The 27,385-nt window shown below is 45.6% G+C and overlaps 1 protein-coding gene across 3 annotated transcripts in view; it reads left to right on the top strand.

The window, feature by feature from the left end:
* Positions 1 to 27,385, top strand: part of HAAO (3-hydroxyanthranilate 3,4-dioxygenase) — a 68,579-nt gene that overhangs the window by 9,083 nt on the left and 32,111 nt on the right. The window contains exons 1-3 of one of the 3 annotated variants that reach the window (XM_073335295.2): positions 5,738 to 5,876; positions 9,353 to 9,431; positions 26,567 to 26,650. In XM_073335295.2, the coding sequence (XP_073191396.2) occupies positions 5,797 to 5,876; positions 9,353 to 9,431; positions 26,567 to 26,650 (243 nt within the window). In that variant the 5' untranslated portion in view covers positions 5,738 to 5,796. Of the gene's footprint in view, positions 1 to 5,737; positions 5,877 to 9,352; positions 9,432 to 26,566; positions 26,651 to 27,385 lie in introns of those variants that run through there. The other 2 variants (XM_073335297.2, XM_073335296.2) reach the window with 2 other exon arrangements.

Below are 27,385 nucleotides of genomic sequence, written 5' to 3'. Positions count from 1 at the left end.
AATTAAACTGATATGTACCAGTATAAATACTTGTGCGGAAACTCTTATTTTGGGTGGCCTTTATTTTTGTTTTGTTTTGGTATAGACTAAACCACTTAAAGAGACATAAACTAAACTGGAAAAAGACACTCTTAGACTGGAATAAGAGTGTCCACACAGGGAGATATTCTGGTGTAACTGTGTTGGTTTAAAGTCACATGTTAGGGCTTGGCTACACTTGCGAGTTACAGCACATTAAAGGAGCCCCAGGCGCATTAGCTCACTACCCGTCCACACTGGCAAGGCACGTAGAGCGCTCTGACTCCGCGGCTACAGCGCTGCTGGTATTCCACCTCAGCAAGTGGAATAACGGTTGCTGTGCCCTGGCTGGAGTGCCGCGGCACCAGTGTGGACGCCCTGGTCTGTTAGTGCACTCTGATCAGCCTCCAGCAGTCTCCCACAATGCCTGTTCTAGCCACTCTGGTCGTCACTTTGAACTCTATTGCCCTGCCCTCAGGTGACCAACCGTCAGACCCGCCCTTTAAATTCCCTGGGAATTTTGAAAATCCCCTTCCTGTTTGCTCAGCCAGGCATGGAGTGCTCTCAGCGAATCTTTCCAGGTGACCATGCCTCCATGCGCCAGGCGATCCCCAGTATGGAGCAATGGCGAAGTGCTGAACCTCATCAGTGTTTGGGGGGAGGAAGCTGTTCTGTCCCAGCTGCAGGAATTACGATACCTTCAGGCAGATATCAAGGGACATGATGGAAAGGGGCCACGACCGGGACGCACTGCAGTGCAGGGTTAAAGTGAAGGACCTGCGGAATGCCTACCACAAAAACCATGAGGCAAACAGCCACTCCGGTGCTGCCCCCGCGACCTGCTGTTTCTACAAAGAGCTGGAGGCGATACTTGGGGGCGACCCCACCTCCACTCCAAGTACCACCATGGACTCTTCAGAGCCCAGTTCAACAAGGCGGGAAGGGGAGGAAAGCGGGAGCGAGGGTGCTGAGGCGGAGGAAGACACCCCGGAATCCCTTGCTTCCCAGGTCATCCTCAGTAGCGAGATATCTTCCAGGACGAACTCCTGTGGAAAATGTGGGAACAGTGTTCAGTATAGGGGCCCCCTGTCACTGTTGGCTCTCCCCAAGGCACAGAAACCCAGAGGACAGTACAGCCGTGAAACAATCAGTCACGCTTGACCCTGTGCTTACTCACCATTTTGGGGCTCCCGTGGGTTATGTGCGCTCGCTTTGGGATGGGCAAATTATGCTATTGTGTAGACTGTGCTTGCCCTTAAGTGCAGGGGAATCATTGCGCAGTCTGGTGTGAACAATGCTGCCTCTGTTAAGTGTTGCATTTTGCCTTTACAGATCTCAGCCGTCCTTGAGATCTCAGCCGTCCGTGTTATCACCAGCCGAAAGATTCCAAAGAATCAGAAAGAGCCCACGCAGAAGCAAGAAAGACACGTTGCATGAAGTGATGCAGCATTCAAGTAATGAAAATCGAAAAGTGCAGGAGTGGTGGGAGAGTGAAAGGAGGGTCCACCAGCAGAATGAGGAGTGCCGGCACAAAAGCGTGGTGCTCTGGCAGCAAAGCACGGATCAGCTAATAAGCATAATGGAGCACCAAGCGGACTCTATCCAGGCGCTCGTAGCAATGGAGGCGGAGCACTACCGCACCCGCACCTCCCTGCAGCCCTTGTCCCAAAACTCTTTCCCTTGTGCCCCCATGTCACCTCCAACCTACTTTCCCCAACATCCGGGTTCTTACCACCACCAGCTGCCTCCAATACCTGGAGCTTCACCACCCAGCCCTGAAAACTACGACCCTTACCAACTGCACTCAACCCCCATCACTATGCAGGATAGCCATCCTGAAGTGAAGCACTCCAGACAAGAAGGCTGAGTATCATAACAGGACATATGCAAATCTGTGATTGTACCATTCCCCACCCCACCCCCTTGCCCTTTCTGTTTCCCAAGCAGTTGTGTTTCTTTTCAATAAATGAATTTTATTTTCAATAAATGGATTTTTTGGCTTTGAAAACATTCTTTATTATTGCATAAAGTAAAAGATACCTTAGCCCAGGAAAGAAACAGGCACTGCAAGTCAGCATAGCAAACACAGATTCCGACTAACATTGGAACCACTGCACTTCACTCCCGTGCAGGGCACCAGACATTACTGGTGGCTTTCAGCCTCAAATTGGTCCCTCAAGGCATCCCTAATCCTCTAATAGCCCTGCTCTCTGGCTGTTCAAATTCATCCTCCAGGTGTTGAACCTCCGAGTTCCATGCCTGAGTGAATCGTTCACCCTTCCCTTCACAAATGTTATGGAGGGTACAGCACGCGGATATAACTGCAGGGATGCTGTCATCGGCTAGGTCCAGCTTCCCATACAGAGAGAGCCAGCGGCCCTTTAAACGGCCAAAAGCACACTCCACAGTCATTCTGGAGTGGCTCAGCCTGTTGTTGAACCGCTCCTCGCTGCTGTCAAGGTTCCCTGTGTAGGGTTTCATAAGCCACAGCATTAAAGGGTAAGCGGGGTCTCCAAGGATAACAATGGGCATTTCGACTTCCCCTATGGTGATCTTCTGGTCTGGGAAAAAAGTTCCAGCTTGCAGCTTCCTGAACAGGCCAGTGTTCCGAAAGATGCATGCATCATGCACCTTTTCGGGTCAGCTTGCGTTAATGCCAATGAAATGCCCATGGTGAGCCACAAGCCCCTGGAGAACCGTAGAGAAATACCCCTTCCGATTAATGTACTTGGAGGCTAGGTGGGCTGGTGCCAGAATTGGAATATGCGTGCCATCTATCACCCCTCCACAGTTAGGGAAACCCATTTGTGCAAAGCCATCCACAATGTCATGCACGTTATCCAGAGTCACAGTTCTTCTGAGAAGGATGTGATTAATGGCCCTGCAAACTTGCATCAATACGATTCCAACGGTCGACTTCCCCACTCCAAACTGGTTAGCGACCGATCGGTAGCTGTCTGGAGTTGCCAGCTTCCAGATTGCAATAGCCACCTGCTTCTCCACCATTGGGGCAGCTCTCAATCTCGTGTCCTTGCACCGCAGGTTGGGGGCGAGCTCCTCACACAGTCCCATGAAAGCGGCTTTTCTCATCCGAAAGTTCTGCAGCCACTGCTTGTCATCCCAGACTTGCATGACGATGTGATCCCACCACTCAGCGCTTGTTTCCCGAGCCCAAAAGTGGCGTTCCGTGGCCGTGAGCATGTCCATGAATGCCACAAGCAAACTCATGTCATATGTGTTACTCAAGTCGATATCATCGTTGGAGCCCTCACTGTCATCATAAGGAATAACTCGACTGCCAAACGTGACGTGCTGGAGAGACTCGTCAGCATACTCCTCAGCAGTTCGGGCTCCATTCCCACTGACCAAAAGGGAAGACAGAGCTTGCGATACAAAAAACGTTGAAAGATGGTGCCAAATGTGGACGGAAGCAAAGGGAATGCTGGGATGCGAACCGATGCATCACGGGGCGTTGGGACAGGACCCAGAATGCCCCGCACTTCCTGCCCCCTTCCCACAAGCCACAGCGCCAGAGTGGGAAGAGGTGCTCTGTGGGATAGCTGCCCATAATGCACCGCTCCCAATGCCGCTGCAAGTGCCGCAAACGTGGCCACGCCAGTGCGCTTGCAGCTGTCAGTGTGGACAGACTGCCGCTCTTTCCCTACTGCGCTCTATGAAGGCGGGTTTAACTCAAAGCACTCTACATCTGCAAGTGTAGCCATGCCCTTAGTTTATACCAGTATAGCTTTCCTGTGTAGACAAGTTCCTGTGTAAGGAACACCTGGATCAAATTACCACATATTTGCACTTTACCCTTTAACATATCAATTTTCAAGCCAATCTGGCCACATATGTGCAATTCAGTGAGAATGTAAAATTCAGCTTTAAGCAGAAACCATGTTGCCACCCCTTAATATATATACATATTATATAAATATTAGGAAGACTAAGCTATGACAAGAAGAAACAAGTCCTTGTAAATTTTGTACTGTTATTTTTGTCACCAATGCAAAAATATTTTTTTAATTGGTAAAAAAAATCTATATGTTTGTTTCTTTATAAAAGTCAGTGGGAAATCCCCCAGGAACTGAGAGTGAAAACAGAACAGAAACTACCCCAGGTGTTCAGAGAATGACAAACAGATCTGTACTTACTAATGAGACCACAGTAATGCCTAATAATTCACAGCCAGTTTGCCACTTGTTGTTTACCCAACAAGCTGATAACAACAGATTGCACGCCCCCCCCCCTTCCCAGCCATAAGAATTTCATGATAGTCAAGTCACAGCCCCACATTCTGTCATCAAACTTATGTAGAATCATAAACAGAAGGTGATAAATTCAGAAGTGAGTCTACATGGAGCCTAAAATGCTAAGGACCCCTGTATTGCGGCCACTGGTTGAGCTTGCATCAGCATTAGCAACTGTGGGAATTTTTTGTATAAAGAACTCTAATGTACACATAACATAGTGATGTCCACTAGGTCTGCCCATCTAGGGAAGGACACTCCTGCTTCAAGAGAGGATGTTTTGCAACTATAACTGCTCCCACTTTTCACAGTTCTCCTTTAAGGGTTATATTTTCAAAGGCCTCAACCTAGCCACCATTTGTGCACATGAAATTCTACGTACACACAGTTTAGCACACTGACAGTTGTATGCACAAACGATAGCGCTCATACCCACAAAACCCCCTTGTACTCAGTACAAACTCTGTTTACATGCACAAATGGAATTTGTAGGCAGGATTCAATTGACTTCAATAGAGTTACTCCAGATTTACCCTGATATAACCCAGTCAGAATCTGCCTTTTTATATATAAATTCTAGTAAGTACACAAGCTAATGATAGTGCCCAAGACAAATATCTGTATTACTGACTTTGGATAATTCAGCAATAGATATCACATTCTGAAAATTTGACCCTAAGAAAAAATTACCCCCATTTTGCTTAGTCATGCACCATCTGAGAGTTCAAAAATGTACATCCCCATTCCTGATGTTTCAGGATTCAAAGGCAATACTGTAATATTTAGCAATGCCTTCTGCTATGTGGATTCAGAACTGATCTACAGTATCAGGGCCCTGTACTGTTAACAGTTAATGGAGATTCTCCTTTAGCAGCTCTGTGCTTTGGTAGCAGGACGTTCCTAACATTTCGAGTTGACATAGTAACAACTGTGTAGTTCCCAGGGAGCTGTGGATTTCTTACAATACTAACCTGTTGACATCTGACTTAAATTCTCTAGTTGCACTTGTGACAAGTTATGAGAACTAAATATCATGAACAAATCAGTGCATTATTCCACTCTTAAGTGCTTCAGGAATATCTATTTAAAAAAAATAAATCTCTCTCTCTGTCATATATATATATATATATATATATATATATATATTGTTTTCATGATAATGCTACTGACTGACATTTAACCTGTACTTTCAACAATATGATGAATAAAAATGGAATGCTTGTCTTCTTCTAGCCCTGCTAACAGACGCACACAGAGTTTATATGTTTAAACAGAGCTAAGCAAAGATCTAGATGTTTTTGAAATGCATGAGTTGATTATTGCCTAAGCTACCAGAATATAGTTTGCTCTACAAAATAACCTTTGGCTGATCGAACAAAGTAGTTCCCTTTGAAACCCCAGCCTGAAGAACTCTATCTTATCAGCCAATCACCAGAGCTTTGTGGTGGGAATAACCTAACCAGAGTGCAGGCTGCATACTTCTGTGCCAGCTCATTACCTTCCCCAAAAGTCTCATTGCTGGTGAGCCATGGAGCTGCTTGTAAATGTAAGAAAATGGATAGAAGAAAACAAAGCTGCTTTTTTGCCCCCCGTCTGCAATAAGTTTATGTAAGTAAATGAAGATCTTGTTTTACCTTGAATATTTTCAGGGATAGCTCAGTGGTTTGAGCATTGGCCTGCTAAACCCAGGGTTGTGAGTTCAATCCTTGAGGGGGCCATTTAGGGATCTGGGGCAAAAATTGGGGATTGGTCCTGCTTTGAGCAGGGGGTTGGACTAGATGACCTCCTGAGGTCCCTTCCAACCCTGATATTCTATGAAAGAATACAGTGGGAGGGATAAAAGGAACCTGCTGTAAATTTCATGCAAATGGGAAAGATTAATGAGTGTGGATAAAATTGTTCTTCCTGTCTGGGCACAGGCTTTTTTTTTAAAAGACAGAAAGTGCTTGAAAACTGTTTAATGTTTTAAAATAGATGGAGTGCTGTGTTCAGCACACTGCAATATATGGCCCTGATCCACAGTTCATTGAAGTCTACAGCACTCTTTCTACTGACTTCAGTGGGCTTTGGATTAGGCCCTATGGGAGAAAAATCTCATGGGATCACACTCGTGAATTATGAGATTCACCTAATAAATTACCACTACTTCCCCCCCACTTTGTGTTTCCAGACTTGGTGGCGAAAGCCATTCCAGCAGTGAGAGAGGGGCCACTCCAGCTCCAGAAGTGAAGGATGACCCCATTATTACAATCAAAGAATAGCAGAGTAATCCATAAAACCAGGGGGTAGGGAAGAAGAGGGATGCTGAGCGAGTTAAATTCATTACCACCACTGTCAGCTGGGGGCTCTGCGAGCTGCTCCGGCCTATTCAGTTTCCTGACTGTGACTCAGGCTATGTCTACATTAGCACTTCTGTTGTTATAACTTATGTCGCTCAGGGGTATGAAAAAACACCCCTCCGAGTGACATAAGTTTCACTGACAAAAGCACCGGTGTGGACACTTGCAGTGTGGCTGTGCCAGGGTCCAGAATTTGGCACCTTCTTCCAATCACAGTAATAACAATTATTTCTTATGTCAGTGGAATAAAGCGTAATGTGTTTGCTTCTGAACCTACAGTACATGAATCAGAAAAGAAGGGTCTCCTTAAGAAGAGTTTCCATTGCCTATCCCTCTTTTTTATATATATTATAATGTTTTTATATTATAATCCAATTTTCACATTATATTATGTTCCTTTTATTTTCTGTGATATATGTTTTAATCCATCGAAAGGAAACTGCAAATGAACAAAACTTCCAGGAACCACTTTTTTTTCTCCTACCCCAAAGGATTCCTTGTAATTGAAAGCCGAATAGCCGGTTCTGACAGTTAAGGAATGTTAATGCTTTTCATGACTGTGTGTAAATGCTTGCTTTTCTGAGTAACTATGCCAAGATACAGATTTCATGGAGGATGTGCACATTCCCTCATCTATTGAAAGTACCGTTTGATGTTCTATTGTAGACAGAAAGAAAGACAAAAATGCTCGGTCTGAGTAGATCTCATGGCATGAAAGAGCACAAGAAAGTGTCTTCTGTTTCTGATTTCTTTCATTCAATTATTAGTTTGAAATATTCATTTAAAATGAATTCTGCTATACTTTTGCAAGGTGGCTTCATTTCTCAGCTTAACAAGAGCACCTTTGAACCACAGCACCTGTGCTATTGTTGAAGTATTTTGAATATTCCTCCTTTCTGCTCTTCATCAATAAGGGATATCTACTTTGCTGTTACTGCAAACTTTTTTTCCCCCACCCCTAAACACTCTTCCTGCCTTGGGTCAAATCTCTCCGCAAAGCTTCAGAAAATTGTTCTTGTGCAGGGGAATCTCACAGAAGTCAGAATGAAAAAATCATTCCCATTAGGGTGACCAGCATCAACCCATCTGTGCCACGCTGTACCAGAGCTGGTTAAATAATGGTGAATGTTTTTGGAAAATGTTCATCTCTCAATGTAACCTCAGCCTATGGTGAAAGAGACTGAATTTGTCTAATAAATACCTATGGCTCCTAAGTTTCTCTCTGCCATTCTCCTGTCTCTATCAAAATGTCGGCAGGGCTTTTAAAAGGACTCCAGGGTCTATGGCAAAAATGGCTAGCAGATTTCTGAAATTATTTCAAAACTTTGGTTCTATCTCCACACTAAAATCAGTTGTGTGAGGTGCATTAGGTGGTGATCCTGTCACCATTTCTATCACAGTGGGCAACCTTTTCAAAAATGCCTAAGTGACTTAGGAGTCTCCTGAAACCCACAACAGCAAGTCTCAGAGACCGGGTCAACGGATTTGGGTTCATGCTACAGGGCTAAACATAGCAGCATTCCTGCTTGGGCTGGTGGCGGGGCAGAGCCCACACTTGGCAAAAGCAGACTAAGCAATTGCTTAGGCCCTGAGCAGCTCAAGAGGGCCCCCTATTTGCTTTTTATTATAAGAACTTGCCTGTTTTAGTGTTGGGGGGGCTGGAAAATATGCCTGCTTAGGCCCCAATGGGCTAGCACCAGCTCTGACCCTGGGGTCTGAAACCTGGTGAGGGAAGGGGGTCTCAGAACCTGGGCTCCAGCCCAACCAGGAGCGTCTACACTGCTATTTTTAGCCTCGTAGCTTAAGCCCTGTGAGCCCGAGTTGACTTGCATGTTCCAACATCTCAGAAACTCTCCTAACATGACTCTGTTGAAGATGGCTGAGTGTAGGCATGGTGACAACACACTCAGCATTGAGGCCCAGATTCAATGTGAACAGATTGCTTCTCTATCTCTGTGGTAGCTCTGTGTCCCCCTGCTCTCATCCCGGAGTTGCATTTCATGGTAGTGTTGCTCCACTGCAACTGGACTACCAAGGACTTCCCAGCCAGAGCTGTTCCCAGCTCTATTCCCAGCATCCCCTTCAGTAGGGGTCTCTCTGTGGTGTAAGATACTACCTGGGAAATGTAATACCTCTGGCTGCTGACCTGGGGGAAGGGTGAGATCCACACATAGAGGGTCCCTTCTGCACATGGAACTTGGAGGTACAGTCTAGCCTGAAGGGAGCTGCCTGAAGGCTAATTTTGGCATTCGGAGTAGTAGAACTGAGAGAAAAAGTGCTCATCAGAATTCATAAGCATGGCAGAATTAGACAGAGGGCCTGATTCCCCTCTCACTTCCACCACTTTAGAATCAGGTGCAACTCTGGTGAACTCATTCCTGTGGCACCATTGTAAGAGTGGTGTAAGCGAGAGAGGATTCAGGACCAGCATTCTTAACATCAATAGCTTTCAGTAACTTTACTAGCTGTGAAGCATTACATTTTACTTACAAACTTCTAGTCTGATCAGGTGATATTGCAACAATAATAATACCTAGCTCTCATATAGCACTTTTCATCTTTAGATCTCAAAGCATGTTATAAAACCCAGGTCTCCTGAATTCCAGTCCAGGGGCCTATTCACTGGGCCATATTGCCTAAACTATTTAATAAATTAGTTATTGACTGTAAAATACTTCTAAATCCTCAGATGAAATATAGAAATGCAAGATATTCTTACTGATCTCTTTAAAATATTTTTTCCAGGCACTGTCAGCAGCTGAATGTGATGTTTGTTGGAGGACCAAACCAAAGGAAGGATTATCATGTTGAAGAAGGAGAAGAGGTAACACATAGTACATTTATGTTTTACTACTTTTATTGATCTCTAAGTTTAAGAAATTTATAAGTGATACCTGCAAATTAGTAATGTCCTGCTTAATTCTATTAAACTGATCAGTGGTCGGCAGAGAACAGAACTAGCAGTTCCATCAAAATACTTCATGAAATTGGGTCAATTTCACCAGAATTTTGTTTAGGAAAAAAATGCAAAAAAGTTCCAACAATGTCAAAATGTCCCATTGCAATATTTTCTGAATGAAACTTTTCAGTTTTTCATGTTTAAATGATGTTTTGTTTTGCATTCTGTATTTTCTATTCTAGATTATAATACAATACAACACTTTTTAAAATATCAAAATCTAAAAGAAACATTTAGAATTTCTCCCTCAATTTTCCTTTATGGAGAATTTAAATTTTTTGGTTTTCATTCCAATTCAGAATGAAAAAAATTCAACATCAGGAAATCCTTTGCACAGCTCTAGTATTTATGTAATGGGGTTCTGCTTTCTACTGACAGAAGGCATGCTTTGCACCTTGAGTAGCCATTTGCCCACGTGTGGAGTGCAAATAGACCAAATCAAATAAAAATGGCAACATCTTACACCCAAATTTGCACTGCTGTAAGCCTGGGATTTTCAAATAAACACAAAACTCCCATTACATTTCAATGGAATTTGACCACCTAATTCCCATAGTATAATGAAAATTTGAAAATGTCAGCCTAAATGACTTCACAAAAACAAGGCAGTACAGAATTAGGCCTAGCATTTTTAAAAGACTTTGTGGGAGTTTATATACTTACCATGGAAACAATTAATAGAATCATACCTTAGGTGATTTTATATTGTAATAGTAATATAGCTTAATTGTAACTGAGGTGAAAAGCACCTGTTATATATTTATAAGTAAATACTGCTGGGAAAAACTGCGTGCATTTTTCTCTATAAGAGATAAGATCCTGGTGAAAGAGGTAATCACAACTGTAGGATGTCAGGTTACAAAACATTTGAAGGAACCTCCGATCTCTATTCTGATGTTATACTACATTATTATTACATAGTATTGATAGGGTTGGGTGAAGCTAAAGGAATTAAGGTTTGGCACTGGAGCTATTGTGGTTGGCATAGGTGCTGGAACTAGGGGTGCTGGGGGTGCTGCTGCACCCCCTGGCTTGAAGTGGTTTCCATCATATACAGTGTTTACAGTTTGGTTCAATGGCTGTCAGTACCCCCACTATACAAATTGTTCCAGCACCCCTGGTGATGGGGTTGCAAAATTAAAATTAATGACCCCAAACCACCCGAATAGGTGACAACTAGGCATGTGCGATCTTGGGGGGGACGGGAATATTTCTGTATTGAAGCAGATTCTCTTGGGGTATTTGAGTGGCTCATTCCATGATGCGATCTACTTTTCTTGTGGAGTGTCCTTGTTTGGTGATGGTGGTTTGAACTGTATTCTGGTCTATATCCCGGACTTCCTCCTTGGAGCATATTCTGTGGTATCTGAGTGCTGGCTTTAGATAACAGATTTCTGGGTGTGTTTGGAGGGGTTACTGGATCTATGAAGGTAGGTGTGGTGATCCATTTGTTTCTTGTATGTAGCTGCCTGTAGAGTTCCGTTGCTGATCCTGGTGTCCAGGAAGTTGATGCTAGTGTGGGAGTGTTCCAAAGAGAGTTTAATGTACAGGTGGTGGTTGTTGAAGCTGTGGTGGAAATTCATAACCTAATTGTCACCTACCACCCCACACTGGAACCCATAAGAGGTATCATCCAACAACTATAACCCATCCTGAAAGAAATCTTTCTTGAACCCCCTCTTCTGGCCTTCAAACAACCACCCAACCTAGGGGCCACCAAATGAAATTAATGGGTAGCAGGTTTAAAACAAATAAAAGGAAGTTCTTCTTCACTCAGCGCACAGTCAACCTGTAGAACTCCTTGCCTGAGGAGGTTGTGAAGAATAGGACTATAACAGGGTTTAAAAGAGAACTAGATAAATTCATGGAGGTTAAGTCCATTAATAGCTATCAGCCAGGATGGGTAAGGAATGGTGTCCCTAGCCTCTGTTTGTCAGAGGGTGGAGATGGATGGCAGGAGAGAGATCACTAGATCATTACCTGTTAGGTTCACTCCCTCTGGGGCACCTGGCATTGGCCACTGTCTGCAGACAGGATACTGGGCTGGATGGACCTTTGGTCTGACCCAGTATGGCCATTCTTACGTTCTTAACTTCTCCAAGCTCACTGTGAGAAGCAAGCTCCCCACAGACCAGGACACACCAACTCAAAGCGGCACCAGACCCTGCCAGAACAACAGATGCAAAACCTACAGACATATCTCCACTGCTCCAGTGATCAAACACCACCCACAACAATCTTTCAAGATCCATGGGTCCTACACATGCCTATCACAACATGTGGTATACCTCATCTAGTGCAAGAAATGCCCCAATAACAGCTACATGGGTAAAACCAGACAACCCCTATGCTCTTGAATGAACTCACACAGGAAATGACAAAATGCAAAAACACCACATCACCTGTGGGTGAACACTTTTCACAAAGCGATCACTCCGTATCTGACCTATCCGTCCTCATCCTCAAAGGAAACCTGCACACCACTTCCAAAAAATGACCCTGACAGCTTAAATTAATAACTTTGCTAGACACTAAAAGTCATGGACAGATCAGAGACACTGGATTTATGACTTATGAAAACAATCTATAACCAGCTAACAACTCCCCTCCTCAGTTGCTTTTCCCCTGCCACTTGCATTTCTCCCTATGACTAGAGGGCTGTTAATGGGTCACTTTATCTTGAATGGTCCCTTGAAATATGTGTTATCTACTTATGCCAAACACTTTGTTCACCTTGTATTTAGCAGTGACACTCTGAACCCTGATCTACACCACAGAGTTAGGTCGATGCAAGGCAGCTTACATCGACCTAACTCTTTAAGCATTCTCAAAAAGAAAAGGAGTACTTGTAGCACCTCAGAGACTAACAGAGTCACCCTAGAGACAATTTATTTGAGCATAAGCTTTCGTGACCTACAGCTCACTTCACTTTAAGCATTGTGATACAGCATGGCCAAAGGGCAACAGGAGAGTGTGAGAAGGGACTCTTATTCCCTGTAGAGGGAAGAAAGTTTGCTGTAGATTAATTAAAGCACCTGAAGCCAATTAGAGCACCTGAAGCCAGTCACCTGATAAAACCCCCCTGCTTCAATCAGACAAGAGGAGCAGTTGAAGCAGAGTAGATTGGTGTTGGAGTAGAGAGCAGTTTGGAGGAGGTGAAAGAGAGCGGATTGGTGTTGGAGCAGAGAGCAGTTTGGAGGGAAGTAGAGGAGAGTTTAGAGAAGTGCTGTGGTGGGCTAAGAAGACCAAGACCCTAGGTAAAGGGACACCTGGTTTGTGCAGAGGGAGGGCAGGAAGCCCCATAAGCTGAAGGGCAGGAGAGGGAAGTAGCCTGGGGAAGGAACCGCTAGTGCAAGTGGTTTACTGCTATCGCTAGGGCCCCTGGGCTGGGACCCAGATTAGTGGGTGGGCCCAGGTCCCTCCCTCTCCACTAATCTAGGACACTAGTGGGGCAGTTAATACCCCAGTTCAGGGGCAAGAAACTGTGCCCTGAATGTCACCCCAAGAAGAGAAAGCGTGAGACCCATCATAGTAGTGCTGGCAATTTGCCACAGCACCTACACTAAAATGTCACTCCCGCTGATGTAACTCACCCTACGCTGACTTAATAAATCCAACTCCGTGAGAGGTGTAGTGCTTAGGTTGATATATTTTGTCTGATGCAGTGTCAGGGTAAACCCTGCATTGCTCACGTTGACTGCTGCTGGCTTTCTGAAGCCATCCCACTGTGCCCCACACTGACAGTTCAATTGTTGCAAGTGCTCCTGGTGAGGATGCGCAATGCCAACACAAGGAGCATAGCATGGACATGCAAAAGCAATTTAATTACTGAAGTGGACGTATGTCAACATAACTTAGGTTTACATAAGTTTGTAGTGTGGACATAAAGTCTGCTGCAGTTTCCACGGTAAACATCTGATGAAGTGAGCTGTAGCTCACGAAAGCTCATGCTCAAATAAATTGGTTAGTCTCTAAGGTGCCACAAGTACTCCTTTTCTTTTTGCGAATACAGACTAACACGGCTGTTCCTCTGATACCCTAAGTAAGTTTCCCAGCCCTGAAGAGCTCTGTGTAAGCTCATAATCTTGTCTTTCTCACTAAGAGAAGATGGTCCAATAAAAGATACTACCTCACCCACTTTGTCTCTTGTTTTCTGTTTTTTCTATTAAGCTGGAAAGAAAGAAACAAAACTGAACACTAGTTGTCACTCTAAGCCTATCTTTCCCGTCTTTGTACCCATCTGTCTGTATTCTCAAGCTACATATGATGGACTTGGCTTTTACAAATTGCTGAAATAGAAATGACAGGAATTAATTAATTTCAGCCAGGAAATTCAAGAGGACAATAAATAAAGCTGAGAAAAGCAGTATGAAGTTTAGCCTTTTCATGCATGAACTGCTCTCTGTCTCAGACCTTTCCAGTCTTAATGCTGAATCGCATCTCTTTGCACTGAATGCACTTTTCAAGTTACAAGATTGGTTACGTGGAAAGGTTCCTATGGTAATTAACATGAAGTTCCTTGGAAAATAGCAAATATTTTTTTCCTTCCCTAACTGTACACATATTATGACAACACAGGTAAAAAGCAATCAAATTTCTTTTACAGCAGCTGCCTATTAAATATTGTTTTAGACTACATCTACACTTGAGCTGGGGGTGTGATTCCCAGGACCTCTCATTGAGCTAGCCAACGAAAATGAGTAGTGTAGCCACAGTAGCCTGGGCAGTGGCAAGTGGCAGCACAGGTTTGTACTCAGCACAGCTAGCCCGTGTGCCTATGGCCACTGTGTGTGCTGCCATGGCTACAGCATGCTAGCTGTTATCAAACTAGCCCAAGTATGTCTACTCAAATTGGGAATCAGCTCCAAGTGTAGATATAGCCCTTATGTTCTTTCACTTAGTCAATATTAAACTAGCTTTTCATAGAATCATAGAATATCAGGGTTGGAAGGGACCTCAGGAGGTCATCTAGTCCAACCCCCAATTAAATCATCCCAGCCAGGGCTTTGTCAAGCCTGACCTTAAAAACTTCTAAGGAAGGAGATTCTACCACCTCCCTAGGTAATGCATTCCAGTGTTTCACCACCCTCCTAGTGAAAAAGTTTTTCCTAATATCCAACCTAAACCTCCCCCACTGCAACTTGAGACCATTACTCCTTGTCCTGTCCTCTTCTACCACTGAGAATAGTCTAGAACCATCCTCTCTGGAACCACCTCTCAGGTAGTTGAAAGCAGCTATCAAATCCCCCCTCATTCTTCTCTTCTGCAGACTAAACAATCCCAGTTCCCTCAGCCTCTCCTCATAAGTCATGTGTTCCAGACCCCTAATCATTTTTGTTGCCCTTTGCTGGACTCTCTCCAATTTATCCACATCCTTCTTGTAGTGTGGGGCCCAAAACTGGACACAGTACTCCAGATGAGGCCTCACCAATGTCGAATAGAGGGGAAGGATCACGTCCCTCGATCTGCTCACTATGCCCCTACTTATACATCCTAAAATGCCATTGGCCTTCTTGGCAACAAGGGCACACTGCTGACTCATATCCAGCTTCTCGTCCACTGTCACCCCTTTCCTAAAGAGACTTATGTTTTAAACTTTTATTGCAGTGAATCAGATGATTATGAACCTCAGCCTTGATATACAATAAATACAAACACATTTTAATGTGGGCTATTTAATAGGACATCTAAATGCCATATGTAGATGCTCACCTCTGAACTTAGGGGGAGGAAAATGCTCATTTACACAAACAAGTGACAAGTTGAGGCCCAGAATGTGCATATCCTATTAAGGAGCTCATGTTTAAAAGCTGGGCTCACAATCTTAATGCCAGTTTAACAGCACTATTGTATATTTAAAAATAATTTATGATGGCACCCTTTTATAAGCCACTCTGGTTATAAGGGTTTAATGTCTCAGTGATTTCAAAACTTCAGACACTGACACTTACCAGGTTGGAGGAAATTCCAGGCAGACATGTTTGTTTTGGGAGGGAAGTTAATTTTAGAACAGTTTAAATCTGTTAAGTTCATTGTTCTATGTACAGAACTACATACTCATACACAATTAGTTGACAATATCAGAAAGGATCTTCTGTGCTTCTCTAGCCCAGTGCTTCTCAGCCTGCCGGTCACATCCCCCAAGGGATTCACCAGCATATCAGGGTTTGTGAGCATGCTCCAGTTCTTGGAACTGATACTCTTAGCTTCAGGCCATTACTTGTTGTTGCATCATCCTCAACCACACTCAGAAGCATCCCTCATCTTGTATTCTGTTCCCCCTCCGATTATTTTTATAGACACTGGAGTTAAAATACCCAGTTTATCAGAGATAGGCCTGAGCTACCACTCAGACTTTAGACAAATTTGGCTCTAAACTGTGTGGCTTGAGCCCACCACGACAGCATACTCATATTTTCTCTAATATCAAGTTCCCTTTGATCTCTCTCCGCAGAAGCAAAGAGAGCAGGGCTTCATCCTGCAAACACTTACTCATATGCAGTTCCATTGACCTCAAAACCACACTCGCTCCCAAGAGAAGGACAAGGAAATTTTGGAAATCTTTATAACTTTGATCAAACCCAGCCGCACTTGGCACAGGACCAGAATGACCACAATCCGCAAGTCTGGGCAAGTTCAGGGCTAGCACTAGAGTAGACTTAGGGCTACTCTAACTTGGACTTAACCTACACTGAAAAGTTTTGCTGATATAGCTATAACCTTCTGTAACCCCCAAGGAGATTACCCAGGTTCCTGGGACCCTGTCTGCTGGCAGCTCAGGGAGAGGCACGCTGTCCCTGGTAGGGAGGGGGAGCCAAGGCAGACTCAGAGTCTGTCCAGCAACTAATAGGAGTGAGATGCCCTTCCCAGGGAGCTCAGAAAAGGGGAGAAGCCATTTTTTGAGACAGTCTGGAGCCAGCCAGGGCAAGGGCAGGACTGGTTGTGTGGGGACCTGGTGAGTCCCAGGCCTGCATACAGGGTTCCCCCTGAGAACTGGCCTCTAGGGACCTGACAGCAGATCCCTCAGCTGGGCTTTTTCTTCTCCACTGATGACTCCCAGTTTGTAGAGTCTTTTTGCTGGTAAACTTCCCCAGCCAGGCTGAGTTAGCCCCCAGCTCCCTAGGTGAGACCAGTCACCACATGGTCAGCTCTGCTCAGTCTGCTAATTCAGGGCTGCTGCCTGCTGTGAGTGTGTCTGGATGCTGGGCTAGGAGATTACAGTTTGGATTTTAGTATAGTTGTGTAATCTGCACCTTAAGGCCTGCACCCCTTTGTGGGGAGGGGAAATCTGGGACCAAAAGCAGCCTGACTCCTGCCTGAAGAGGATCCCTGCCAGCAGAGGATCATTCATGGAGTTTGTGAGTGAACCATCTTTTAGTTAGTCAGTCAGGGAAATTGTTTTGGGCACTCCCTACTTCCTGAACTCTGTCCTCAAGCCAGGGTGTAAGGGTTTGGGGATTTTATAACCTGCTGCATATTAGTCCATAGTGGAGGGACTTACCACCTCCTCCCACTTGTGAGTCCTTTGGGCTGTACTGAATCCAGTCAGCCAGACTGCTAAACCACTGCAGAGAAGATATTGTGGTCATAGGTCATCAAGGGCCTCAGCAAAGTACATGTACCAACAGGACACTAATCTTACATTTGCTACATCAGGTCCCATGACTGGGGAAAGTCACGGGTATTATCTGCCTTGGCACCGGTGATCCTAAGAATAGTGTTTAACCCTGCTATGTTATATTTGTCTCCTGTTTAATATAATTACTGGGTTGAGTACATTGTATGTATTTGTGTTATTTCTTGGGAGCCTCCAACTATCTGGCAAAGAAGTGGGGGTTACCTATGGTTAGAATTTTCCTCCCAAGCTGCCCTGGTGACCCTGCCAGGAAGGAGCGAGTGGGGTGGAGGCACCGCCAAATAAATTTCATAAGGTAAAATAAAAAAGATGCACCTTGCTGAGTGGGTAGTGGGATCCAGAAGAACCCAGACCTGTCTATCAAAACCTGTAAGCAGATTGGCATTAAAGAAGGAAACAGGGTGGAGAGGGGACACTAGACTTCTAATTTAGACATGGCCTATGTGCCAGTACAACTGCATCTACACTAGGGCTTTTGCCTGCACAGAAATGTCACCCAAAATAAATAAATCCATCCCACTTTTAGTTAACATTGCTATAGTTACAAAAGCTTCTAATGTAGACCTGGCCTTATACCCAGCTATCCATGGCTTCAAGGGGCCATACATGGAGCTAGGGATCAGCCAGCTTCAGGGGCACCCTGGCCACATCCTTTTCTCCTGGACATTTCCCCCTACACTGAAGGTGAGGTTGGGTGAGGGGTTGCATAGGAGTTGAGACAGCTCTACACACCCCACAGACTTCCCTGTTCGTGGGGCATCTTCAGGGACTGGATTTACAGGCATCCTGGCTGCTTTGTGCTGCCTGAATGGGAGCAAAGATGTAGCACTGTATCTTTTAAATTCCTCCTCCTGTGATATTTTCCAGAGTTCCCAGAAGAAAATTTCACTCTGGCATGAGATGTGGCATGTGAAAAGTGAAGGGACTGGTTTGTTTCAGGGGAAGTCAGTGGGAGATGAAGACTATGCTCATTGTGAAGCTTGACGATGGATGGATAGTTAATGATAATCAGAAATAGTTTGTCACTGGCTTCAGATTTTTATTACTACATTGTGTGTGTTTTGTTTGTTATGCAGACAGTTTAGTCAGCAAAGTAGAAAAAGGCCTGTTGGTAACTTGTAATATTTTAACACCTGATCTATCTAGCTGTGAAAATACTTTAAATAATGGGTTGTTTGTTTTTAAATGAGCGGAAACAAAGCTCCTCTTGCAATCAGTGGGAGAGAAGTTCCATTCACATCAGAAACAGCCTTCATCTTCAGAAATAGTTTCGCCGCCTAAGATTGGTGGGATAAGGCTTGGCTAGTGTCCAGGTTTCACAGGTGATTGATGCACATGAGCAAAGAAAAACATAATTTTCTCTCCCTTTCTCATCCAGTTGCTTTTCCAGATTTCTGATGGTTGAAAACCTTGGGATGAGAAAGGGAGAGAAAATTATGTTATTCTGTGCTCATGTATATTGATCAGTCACCTGTGAAGCCTGGACAGCACCCAAACTCTACTCCCACATCAGAATGTGATTTGCTCTGCAAATTCATTTAGTTCTTGATAATCTGACACATAGTACATGCCAGTTCAGGGCCCAATCCTACACGGTGCTGAGCAGCCCCAATTTCTAATCTGGCAGGACCCAAGGCACTCAGGCCCTACTCAGTTAATTTTCACGCTCAAATCAGCGATGCGGAATTCTGAATCTCTGCTACCTGCTTCGTTCTATATCACTACTTGGGTGCACTCTTTCTGGGGCTGGGCCCCAAGGTGACAGTGAGGATGACAAACTCTCTCACTTGCCTTCCCCAGTGAAACGGGGCCCAGCCAAAAAAAAAAGCAGCAGCACTGCACAGAGCAGTAGGCTCTCCGCAAAGCCTCAGCCCCCCTCCTTTTTGGAACTGAAGTGCCACCTATTTCCTTTGGAAGAGCCAGTCAAACCCTTGTACCCATGAGGTGAGAGATCGTGCAGCTGGGCAGGACTGCAGTGGCAGCAGGCATCCGTCACAGCCTCAACAATGGCTCAGTATCAACAGTGCTGCTCTTCGTTGTACTCTAGTGACTTTAGTAACTGGTGATATCACCTACCTTTGGACCGCAATGGATTAGGGTGGAGCAGAGTAAAGGAGAGGAGGTGAGTCTTGGATACTCCAGAAAGCGCAAGGGAACTAGGTCAAAACCAAACTGCCAGTCTCAAGGGGTTATTGATTAATTTTCAGAAATGCCTTGCACCTGCAGCTCTCAACAGAGACATTGGGTATTCAACACTTCTGCAATATAAAGCCATCTGGTTAAGGTCAAGGGCCACTTCTGAATTCATGATAACTCTGGGAGGGTGGCTGCGAGGGGGGAGGTAATAGGTAAGGATTAATAAGAAAGCAGGGAAGTTTTACAATAACAGGAACGGGAGAGTGTCAGACAGTAAATAAGAAAGGGCTCAAATAAAAAACACAGGGAGAAGGGTTGGGGAAGAAGATGTGTAAACTTTGGGAGACTATCAAAAACCAAATTAAATAAGAGTACAAAAATTAGAAGACTTTAAACAACCCAAGCCTACCCTTGTTTTCCTTCTCTTCTCTTGCCTGTACGTTCTAGACCATAGGCTCTTTGAAGTAGGGCTCTGTCTAGGGCTCATAGCAGTTTGGGGGACACGATATAATTAATAAAAAATGAAAAGAAAAGCCTACACATTAAACACAATAGCCTGATTTCCTTTGTCTCCCGCATGTTCCTAAGACTGGACATCGGAGTCTCTCTCAAAACAGACAAAGGTGCAGATGCTATGTTCCAAGGCTGGGCACTGAACAGATGCTCTAAGCATCCGCATGCTCAATGCAACCACGCCCACCTGCTGGAACCAGACTGCTTCCACGGCCAAAGGATTTTCTGTGGCTGTGTAGGAAGGGTTGGATTTGCCCCAAAGTATGGAGAGGTTCTACCAGCAGATGGATGACAGTGTTTCAGCAAAGGACAGTAGTCCTATATTTATTACTAGCTATTCCTATGGCTCTTGAAATGGAAGGGTCCTGGGCTGTAACTCAATGAGCCATTAAACAGAGGACAGTTATCTTGATAAAGTTCAGAAGATATAATTAGCACAGTAATGAACTGGCTAATTACTGCCACGTGCTCCTCAAAATATCAAAAAAAGAAAAGGAGTACTTGTGGCACCTTAGAGACTAACAAATTTCTCTAAGGTACCACAAATACTCCTTTTCTTTTTGCGGATACAGACGAACACGGCTGCTACTCTGAAACCAGTCAAAATATCAAATGATTTTTAGGTGAATGAAAAGTTCATTTTTTTTCTTTAAAAAGACGTTTTCCTCAAAACCATTTCAAAGAATAAACCCCAACTTGCTGTGAAACGCGTTGTTATAATAGAGACGCAAGAAATCCTTGAATTGAGTATAATGAAAAAAACAAAGAAACCCACACCACCACCACACCCCACTATTTGCAAAACAAATCTTAACAACACAGCAATAAATTCAGAGTTAAGGTTCCTAGGTATTCTATTAGGGACCCGTACCATAGAATTCAATGGGCTTTTTTTCCATTGACTTGAATGGGGGCAGGATCACAAGCAATCAAAAAACATTCAATACAGGAAAGATTCCATGATTACTCCTAATCTCAACAGGCTGAAATGCAGCCCTGTGCAGAAGGCCAGCACAAGCCCTATGCACCCACAGAATAGGGCTGAAGAGGTGCATAGGCCTTGAGCTGACCCTCTGCATAGGGTGCCAGGCATCTGGTTTTTGACCGGAACGCCCAGTCGAAAAGGGACCCTGGCGGCTCTGGTCAGGACTGTTGACTGGGACACTAAAAGACCAGTTGGCTGCACAGCAGGACTAAGGCAAACTCTCTGCCTGCCCTGGCTCTGTGTAGCTCCCCAGAAGCGGCCGGTATGTCCGGCCCCAAGGTGCAGGGGCAATCAGGGAAGCTCCAGGTGCTGCCCCCGCCCCCAGCGCCAACTCTGCAGCTCCCATTGGCTGGGAACCACTGTCAATGGAAGCTGTGGGGGTGGTGCCTGCAGGCTCAGGCAGCACGCACTGTGCAGAGCCACCTATCTGCGCCTCCGCCTAGGAGCTGGATATGCTGGCTGCTTCTGGGAGCAGCGCAGAGCCACTTAGCCCCGCTGCGCCACCAACCGGGAGCCGCCTGAATTAAGCACTGCCTGGCTGTAACCCACTACCCAAACTCCCTGCCCCAGGTTGGAACACCCTCCAGCACCCTAACTCCCTCCCAGAGCTCATACCCCACACCCCCTCCCACACCTGAACCCCCTACCCCAGCCCGGAGCCCCCTCCCACACCCAAACTCCCTCCCAGAGCCCACACCCCGCACCCCCTCCCACACCCCAACCCCGGCCCTGAGCCCCCTCCCACATCCTAACTCCCTTCTGGAGCCCCCACCCCCTCCCGCACCTCAACGCCCAGCCCTGAGCCCACTCCCACACTCCCAACCCCTTGGCCCCAGCCCCATCCTCCACCCCACAACCCTCATTCCCAGTCCTACTCCAGAGCCTGCACCTCCAGCTGGAGCCCCACCCCCTTGCACTCCCCAACTCCCTGCCCCAGCCCAGAGCCCCCTCCCGCACCCTAAATCCCTAATTTCTGGCCCCATCCCAGAGCCAGCACCCCCAGCTGGAGCCCTCACCCCCTCCCACACTCCAACCCCCTAACCCAGCCCATTTAAAGTGAGTGAGTGTGGGGGAGAGTGAGCGACAGAGGGCGGGGGCTGGATGAGTGGGGGATGGGGCTTCAGAGGAGGGGTGGGACCTCGGGAAAGGGGCATGGCAGGGGCATGGCAAGGATGTTTGGTTTTGTGCAATTGGAAAGTTGGCAACCCAACCTCTGCACAAGGGTGAAATTCACACATAGAGATATAAACAGAACAACTTTGCGATCAGGGAGGAATTTTACAATCAGGACACTTTGAGTTTTTTATTTTTAGTCGCAGCATTAAAGTTGGGAGTTAGGCACAGTTACATCCTCTGTTCCTAATGGCTGAGTGATTTCCTGGCGCTGGACATTAGCGGACCGTAGCCCTTTCCGTCTTCCTAGTCTATGTTTCCATGGTAATGTTCTGCAGCAGCACTCTGAGCAGCAGCTATCAGCAAAATATGGCTACCAAAGAGAGCACTTCGGAAATTACTATTCAATTACCAGCATGGCCAATGAACAGGCCTTTGTGATAGTCATGATCAGTCTTAAAACCCCCCCAAAAGATCTCTCTCTTTGAAGGGATGTGTTATAGAGCAATCTTCCCCTCGAGTCACTTTATGCTGTAGAATGAGCCATCGGCCTTGTGAGTGAAGGCAATTGTGGCATTTTAGACAATCACTCACTGACACCAGACCAAAGAAAAATGACGGGGGGAAGGTTAAATGGAATACAAGGACAATAAAGGGATTCAGACCATGGCTAGGTGAACATTTCAGAAGCTTCCCCCTGGGGAGGCTAGCCCCCTGCCCTGCCTCTTCTGGTCAAGGCCATGCCCCCGCTCACTGCTCTCAGCCCCTCTGTGGCCTCAGCTGGGGTGGGGTGGGGGGGCTAAGAGCTTGGCCCTTCCTCCCCATGGCTCTGGCCAGGGCAGGGCAGATATTATCAGTCAAATTAACAGCACCAACAATTGTATCCATTTAGATACCTATCTGGTTTGTGAGTCTGAGGGCAAAGGTAAGCCATATGGAAGCAGTTACAGTGGCGGGGAGGGACTGTTGGTTAAGTCAGAGGGTGGGCTCAGTGAGAGAAGTAAAGTTACTGTTTAATTTTATCAGTTTGTTCCAAAACCTCCTCTAGTGACACCTCAGTCTGGGACAGTTCCCCAGATTTGTCACCTAAAAAGAATGGCTCAGGTGTGGGAATTTCCCTCACATCCTCTGCAGTGAAGACCGATGCAAAGAATTCATTTAGCTTTTCCGCAATGGCCTTGTATTCCTTGAGTGCTCCTTTGGAACCTTGATTATCCAGTGGCCCCACTGATTGTTTGGCAGGCTTCGTACTTCTGATGTAATTAAAAAATTGCTGTTTGTTATTGTGTATTTTGCTAGTTGCTCTTCAATTCTTTTTTTGGCCCACCTCATTATACTTTTCAATTTTCTTGCCAGAGTTTATGCTCTTTTCTATTTTCCTCAGTAGGATTTGATTTCCAATTTTTAAAGAATGTCCTTTTGCCTTTAACCACCTCTTTTACTCTGTTGTTTAGCCACGGTGGCATTTTTTTTTTTTGATCCTCTTACTGTTTTTTTTTATTTATTTGGGTTATGGTTAGTTTGAGCCTCTATTATGGTGTTTTAAAATACTTTCCATGCAGCTTGCAGGCATTTCACTCTTGTGACTCTTTCTTTTAATTTCCATTTAACTATCATCCTAATTTTTGTGTAGTTGCCCTTTTTGAAGTTAAATGCTACTGTGGTGGGTTTCTTTGGCATTTTTTCTCTTACAAGGATGTTCAATTTAATTACATTATAGTCACTATTACTGAGCAGTTCAGCTATACTCACCTCTTAGACCAGATTCTGTGCTCCACCTAAAACTAAATCAAGAACTGCCTCTCCTGTAGTGGGTTCCCTGAATAGCTGCTCCAAGAAGCAGTCATTAAAAGTGTCTAGAAATTTAATCTCTGAGATGACATCTCCCCAGTCAATATGGGGATAGTTGAAATCCCCCTTTATTATTGGGTTTTCTGTTTTTGTAGCCTCTCTAAGCTCTCTGAACATTTCACAATCACCATCACCATTGTGGTTAGGTGGTCGGTAGTACATTCATACTGCTATACATGGAATTTCTAGCCATGCAGATTCTATGGTATAGTTTGATTCATTTAAAATGTTTACTATATTTGACTCTGTGCCCTTTCTTTCACATATAGTGCCACTCCTCCCACCAGCACAACCTACTCTGTCATTGCTGTATATTTTGTACCCTGGTATAACCATGTCCCTTTCACTGTCACGGTTTCACCACATTTCTGTAATGCCTATTATATCAATATCCTCATCTAATACAAGGCACTCAAGTTCACCCGTTTTAGCACTTATAAAATTTGTCAAAATTGGGTTATCTGCCTTCACGTGGTGTAATTGAATGGGACTCTTTTTTGTTTGACTGTTTCCTTTCAGTACCTACCTGTCTTTTATCAAATTCTGTCCTTTCCCCTTCCCTGGGATATAGAGTATCCCCATTAATAAATTTTCCCCCAAAGGATGTCTCTGTCCAAACCACGTGCTCCTCTGCACCTGTCAGCTTTCCCACAACCCTTAGTTTAAAAATCCCCCTACAACTATTTTAATTTGACATGCCAGCAACCTGGTTCCATTTTGATTTAGGTGGAGCCCATCCTTTCTATATAGGCTCCTCCTTTCCCAAAACTTTCCCAATTCCTAGTAATCAAAATTCCTCCTCCAAACACCATTATCTCATCCATGCATTGAGATCCTGCAGTTCTGCCTGTCCTGTCTAACTGGCCTTTTACTTGGAACTGGAAGCATTTCAGAGAATGCTACCATGGAGGTCCTGAACTTTAATCTCTTGCCTAGCAGCCTAAATTTGGCCTCCAGGATTTCTCTCCTACCTTTCTCTATGCCACTGGTACCTACATGTACCACAACCACCGGCTCCTCCCCAGCACTACATGTAAGTCTATCTCAGTGGTCTCCAACCTTTTTTTATGCCCAAGATCACTTTTTGAATTTAAGGGCAACCCAGGATCTACCCCACCCCTTCCCTGAGGCCCCGCCTCACTCACTCCATCCCCCCCACCCGTCGCTCGCTCTCGCCCCCCATCACTTACTTTCACTGGGCTGGGGCAGGGGGTTGGAATGTGGGAGGAGGCACTGGGCTGAACCTGGGACAGGGGGTTGAGGTGCAGGAAGGAGTGAGGGGGTGCAAGCTCTGGGAGGGGGGTCAGGACTGGGGCAGGGGGTTGGGGTGCAGGAAGGGGCATGGGGTGCTGGCTCTGGGGGGGCAGGGCTGGGGCAGGGGGTTGGGGTGCAGGAGGGGATATGGGGTGCTGGCTCCGGGAGGGGGGGCAGGGCTGGGGCAGGAGGAAATTTGGGGTGCTGGCTCCAGGAGGGGGGCACTTAACTCGGTCGGCTCCCAGTCAGCAGTGCAGTGGGGCTTGGCCCCACTCAGGCACATCGGCACCTCCTCCCCATCACGAGCCAGGCCACCCCCTCACCCTGCCAGCCAGTAGTGCACCATGTGGCCATGCTGCTCCCAGAAGGGGCCAACATGTCTCTGTGGCCCCTGGGGGAGGCACGTGGCTCCGCATGCTGCCCCTCTCTGCAGGTACTGCTCCTGTTCCTGGGAGCTGTGGGGGTGGTGCTTGCAGGCAGGAGCAGGGTGTGGAGACTCTTGCCCCTCCTCCCCGGCGGGTCCGCTGCGGGCATGCTGGCTGCTTCTGGGAGTGGCATGGGGCCGCGGCAGGCAGGGAGCCTGCCTTAGAGTCAGGCCCCTGCTGCGCTGCTGTGGCTGGAGATTGCAATCAGCGGGGAGAGTCTCCAGGATCGACAGGTTGGTGACCACTGGTCTATCTAGATGCATAACCTACGCACCTGGCAGGCAGTTCACCATGTGGTTCTCCTACTCATCACAAACCCAACTATCTATATTTCTAATAATCCAATCCCTCATTACTATTACCTGTCTCTTCCTAATAACTGGGGTCTGTGCAAGAGGATACCATGACATCATCTGGGAGGAGGGTCCCAACTATGGGATCGTTTCCTTCCTCTCCAGCTTGATGTCTCCTTCCCCAAGACTTTCATCCTCCTCCACAGCACACAGCTGGTCAAGACTCAGAATGGGACCGCTCTACTTTGTCTCAGCTATATATCTCTGTGCCTCCCTTAGCTCTTCTAGTTCAGCCACTCCGTCCTCCGGAGACTGTACTGAGACCCTGAGGGGCATGAGTTGCTTGCATCAAATGCACACATATCCCTCCCCTCCACAAAGCAGGTACTCATACATGCTGCATTCAGTGCAATAAAGCGGGTAGCCCCCCCACCCTGCTGATGGAATTCTGCCTGCAATATTGGTACTCTTTGAAGGTGGGGATTATTTGTTTGTTCGTTGTTTGGGGGCAGGGGGGTGAGCTTTTGGTCTAAGTTTGGAGTATATTTGTTAGGTGTTTCTGGCTCTCATGCTCCCTATCTACACTCTCTCACAAAATTCCCCTGATTGCTACCTCCTCTGGTTGCTTAGGAGCTGGCTTTTTAAACCTCTGTTCTCCCTGACTTTTTAAACCTCTGTTCTCAAGCCCCGCCCCCTTGTCAAGACATCCTTAAGGACTTAGGGATCAAAGGATTGCAGGAGAGAGCCTTGTTAGTAAACTCACATGCCTTAATGTCTTTTTTTCTACATATCAGTTATTTTACCAAGTGGAAGGAGACATGTGCTTGAAGATAATTGAAAATGGAAACCACAGAGATATCCACATCAGAGAAGGGGAGGTAAACTGGGGTTTGTTCTTGTCATTATTGCATGTGTTAAATGACTCTCATAACAATTATTTCAAATCATCCTTCCACTGCATTCCATAAAATAATGATCAGGTCATGATTAATAATATTTTGAATTCAATATAATAAATTCCATTCTAAAAGGTACCAAACCACTACACAAACTATACATTGCACATAAAATTTCAGTGAAAAGCAGCAACAACTGGGATATAAAATGGCAGCCAGACACAACACTGCAAATAGTGTGGAGGAGGGAACATTTTGTCCAAGGACATTGGGGCAAATCCTTGTTCATTTATTTACAAAGTCTCCGGGTTTAACCATAGTACTAGCCTACTTAGGCAGGTAGCTGCTGGAAAACAAGTTTATTTCCAAACTGCAGTCACAGACCCACACACAGTTTGTCTTCTTTCTCTCAGATCAAGTACGTCCTATTAGTCAGTTGGGTCTGGAGAGAACCACATGCCCTGTCAGTCAATGACAAGCACTTGTCATGTTGGAGAAATAGTCATGGAGGACTAATTTAGGAATCCTGTTGTGCTAACAACAAGCTTTCCTTTAATTTTACTTACCACTGCTCAGAAAATATAGTAACTTTCTAAATCTCAGGTAGGTTCTTCATTTTGATTGTCTAACAGCCATGAATGATACAGCTGGCAAGAGAGCAGCTCAATATCTGAGAAGGCAGTGCCCGCTGCTGAATGAAAGCTTGTCATTAACAAG

This window comes from Lepidochelys kempii, chromosome 3 (genome assembly GCF_965140285.1).
Source record: "Lepidochelys kempii isolate rLepKem1 chromosome 3, rLepKem1.hap1, whole genome shotgun sequence".
NCBI classification, from domain to species: domain Eukaryota; kingdom Metazoa; phylum Chordata; order Testudines; family Cheloniidae; genus Lepidochelys; species Lepidochelys kempii.
The sequence above is the reverse complement of the archived record's forward strand: the minus strand, read 5'-3'. Positions and strand labels throughout refer to the sequence as shown.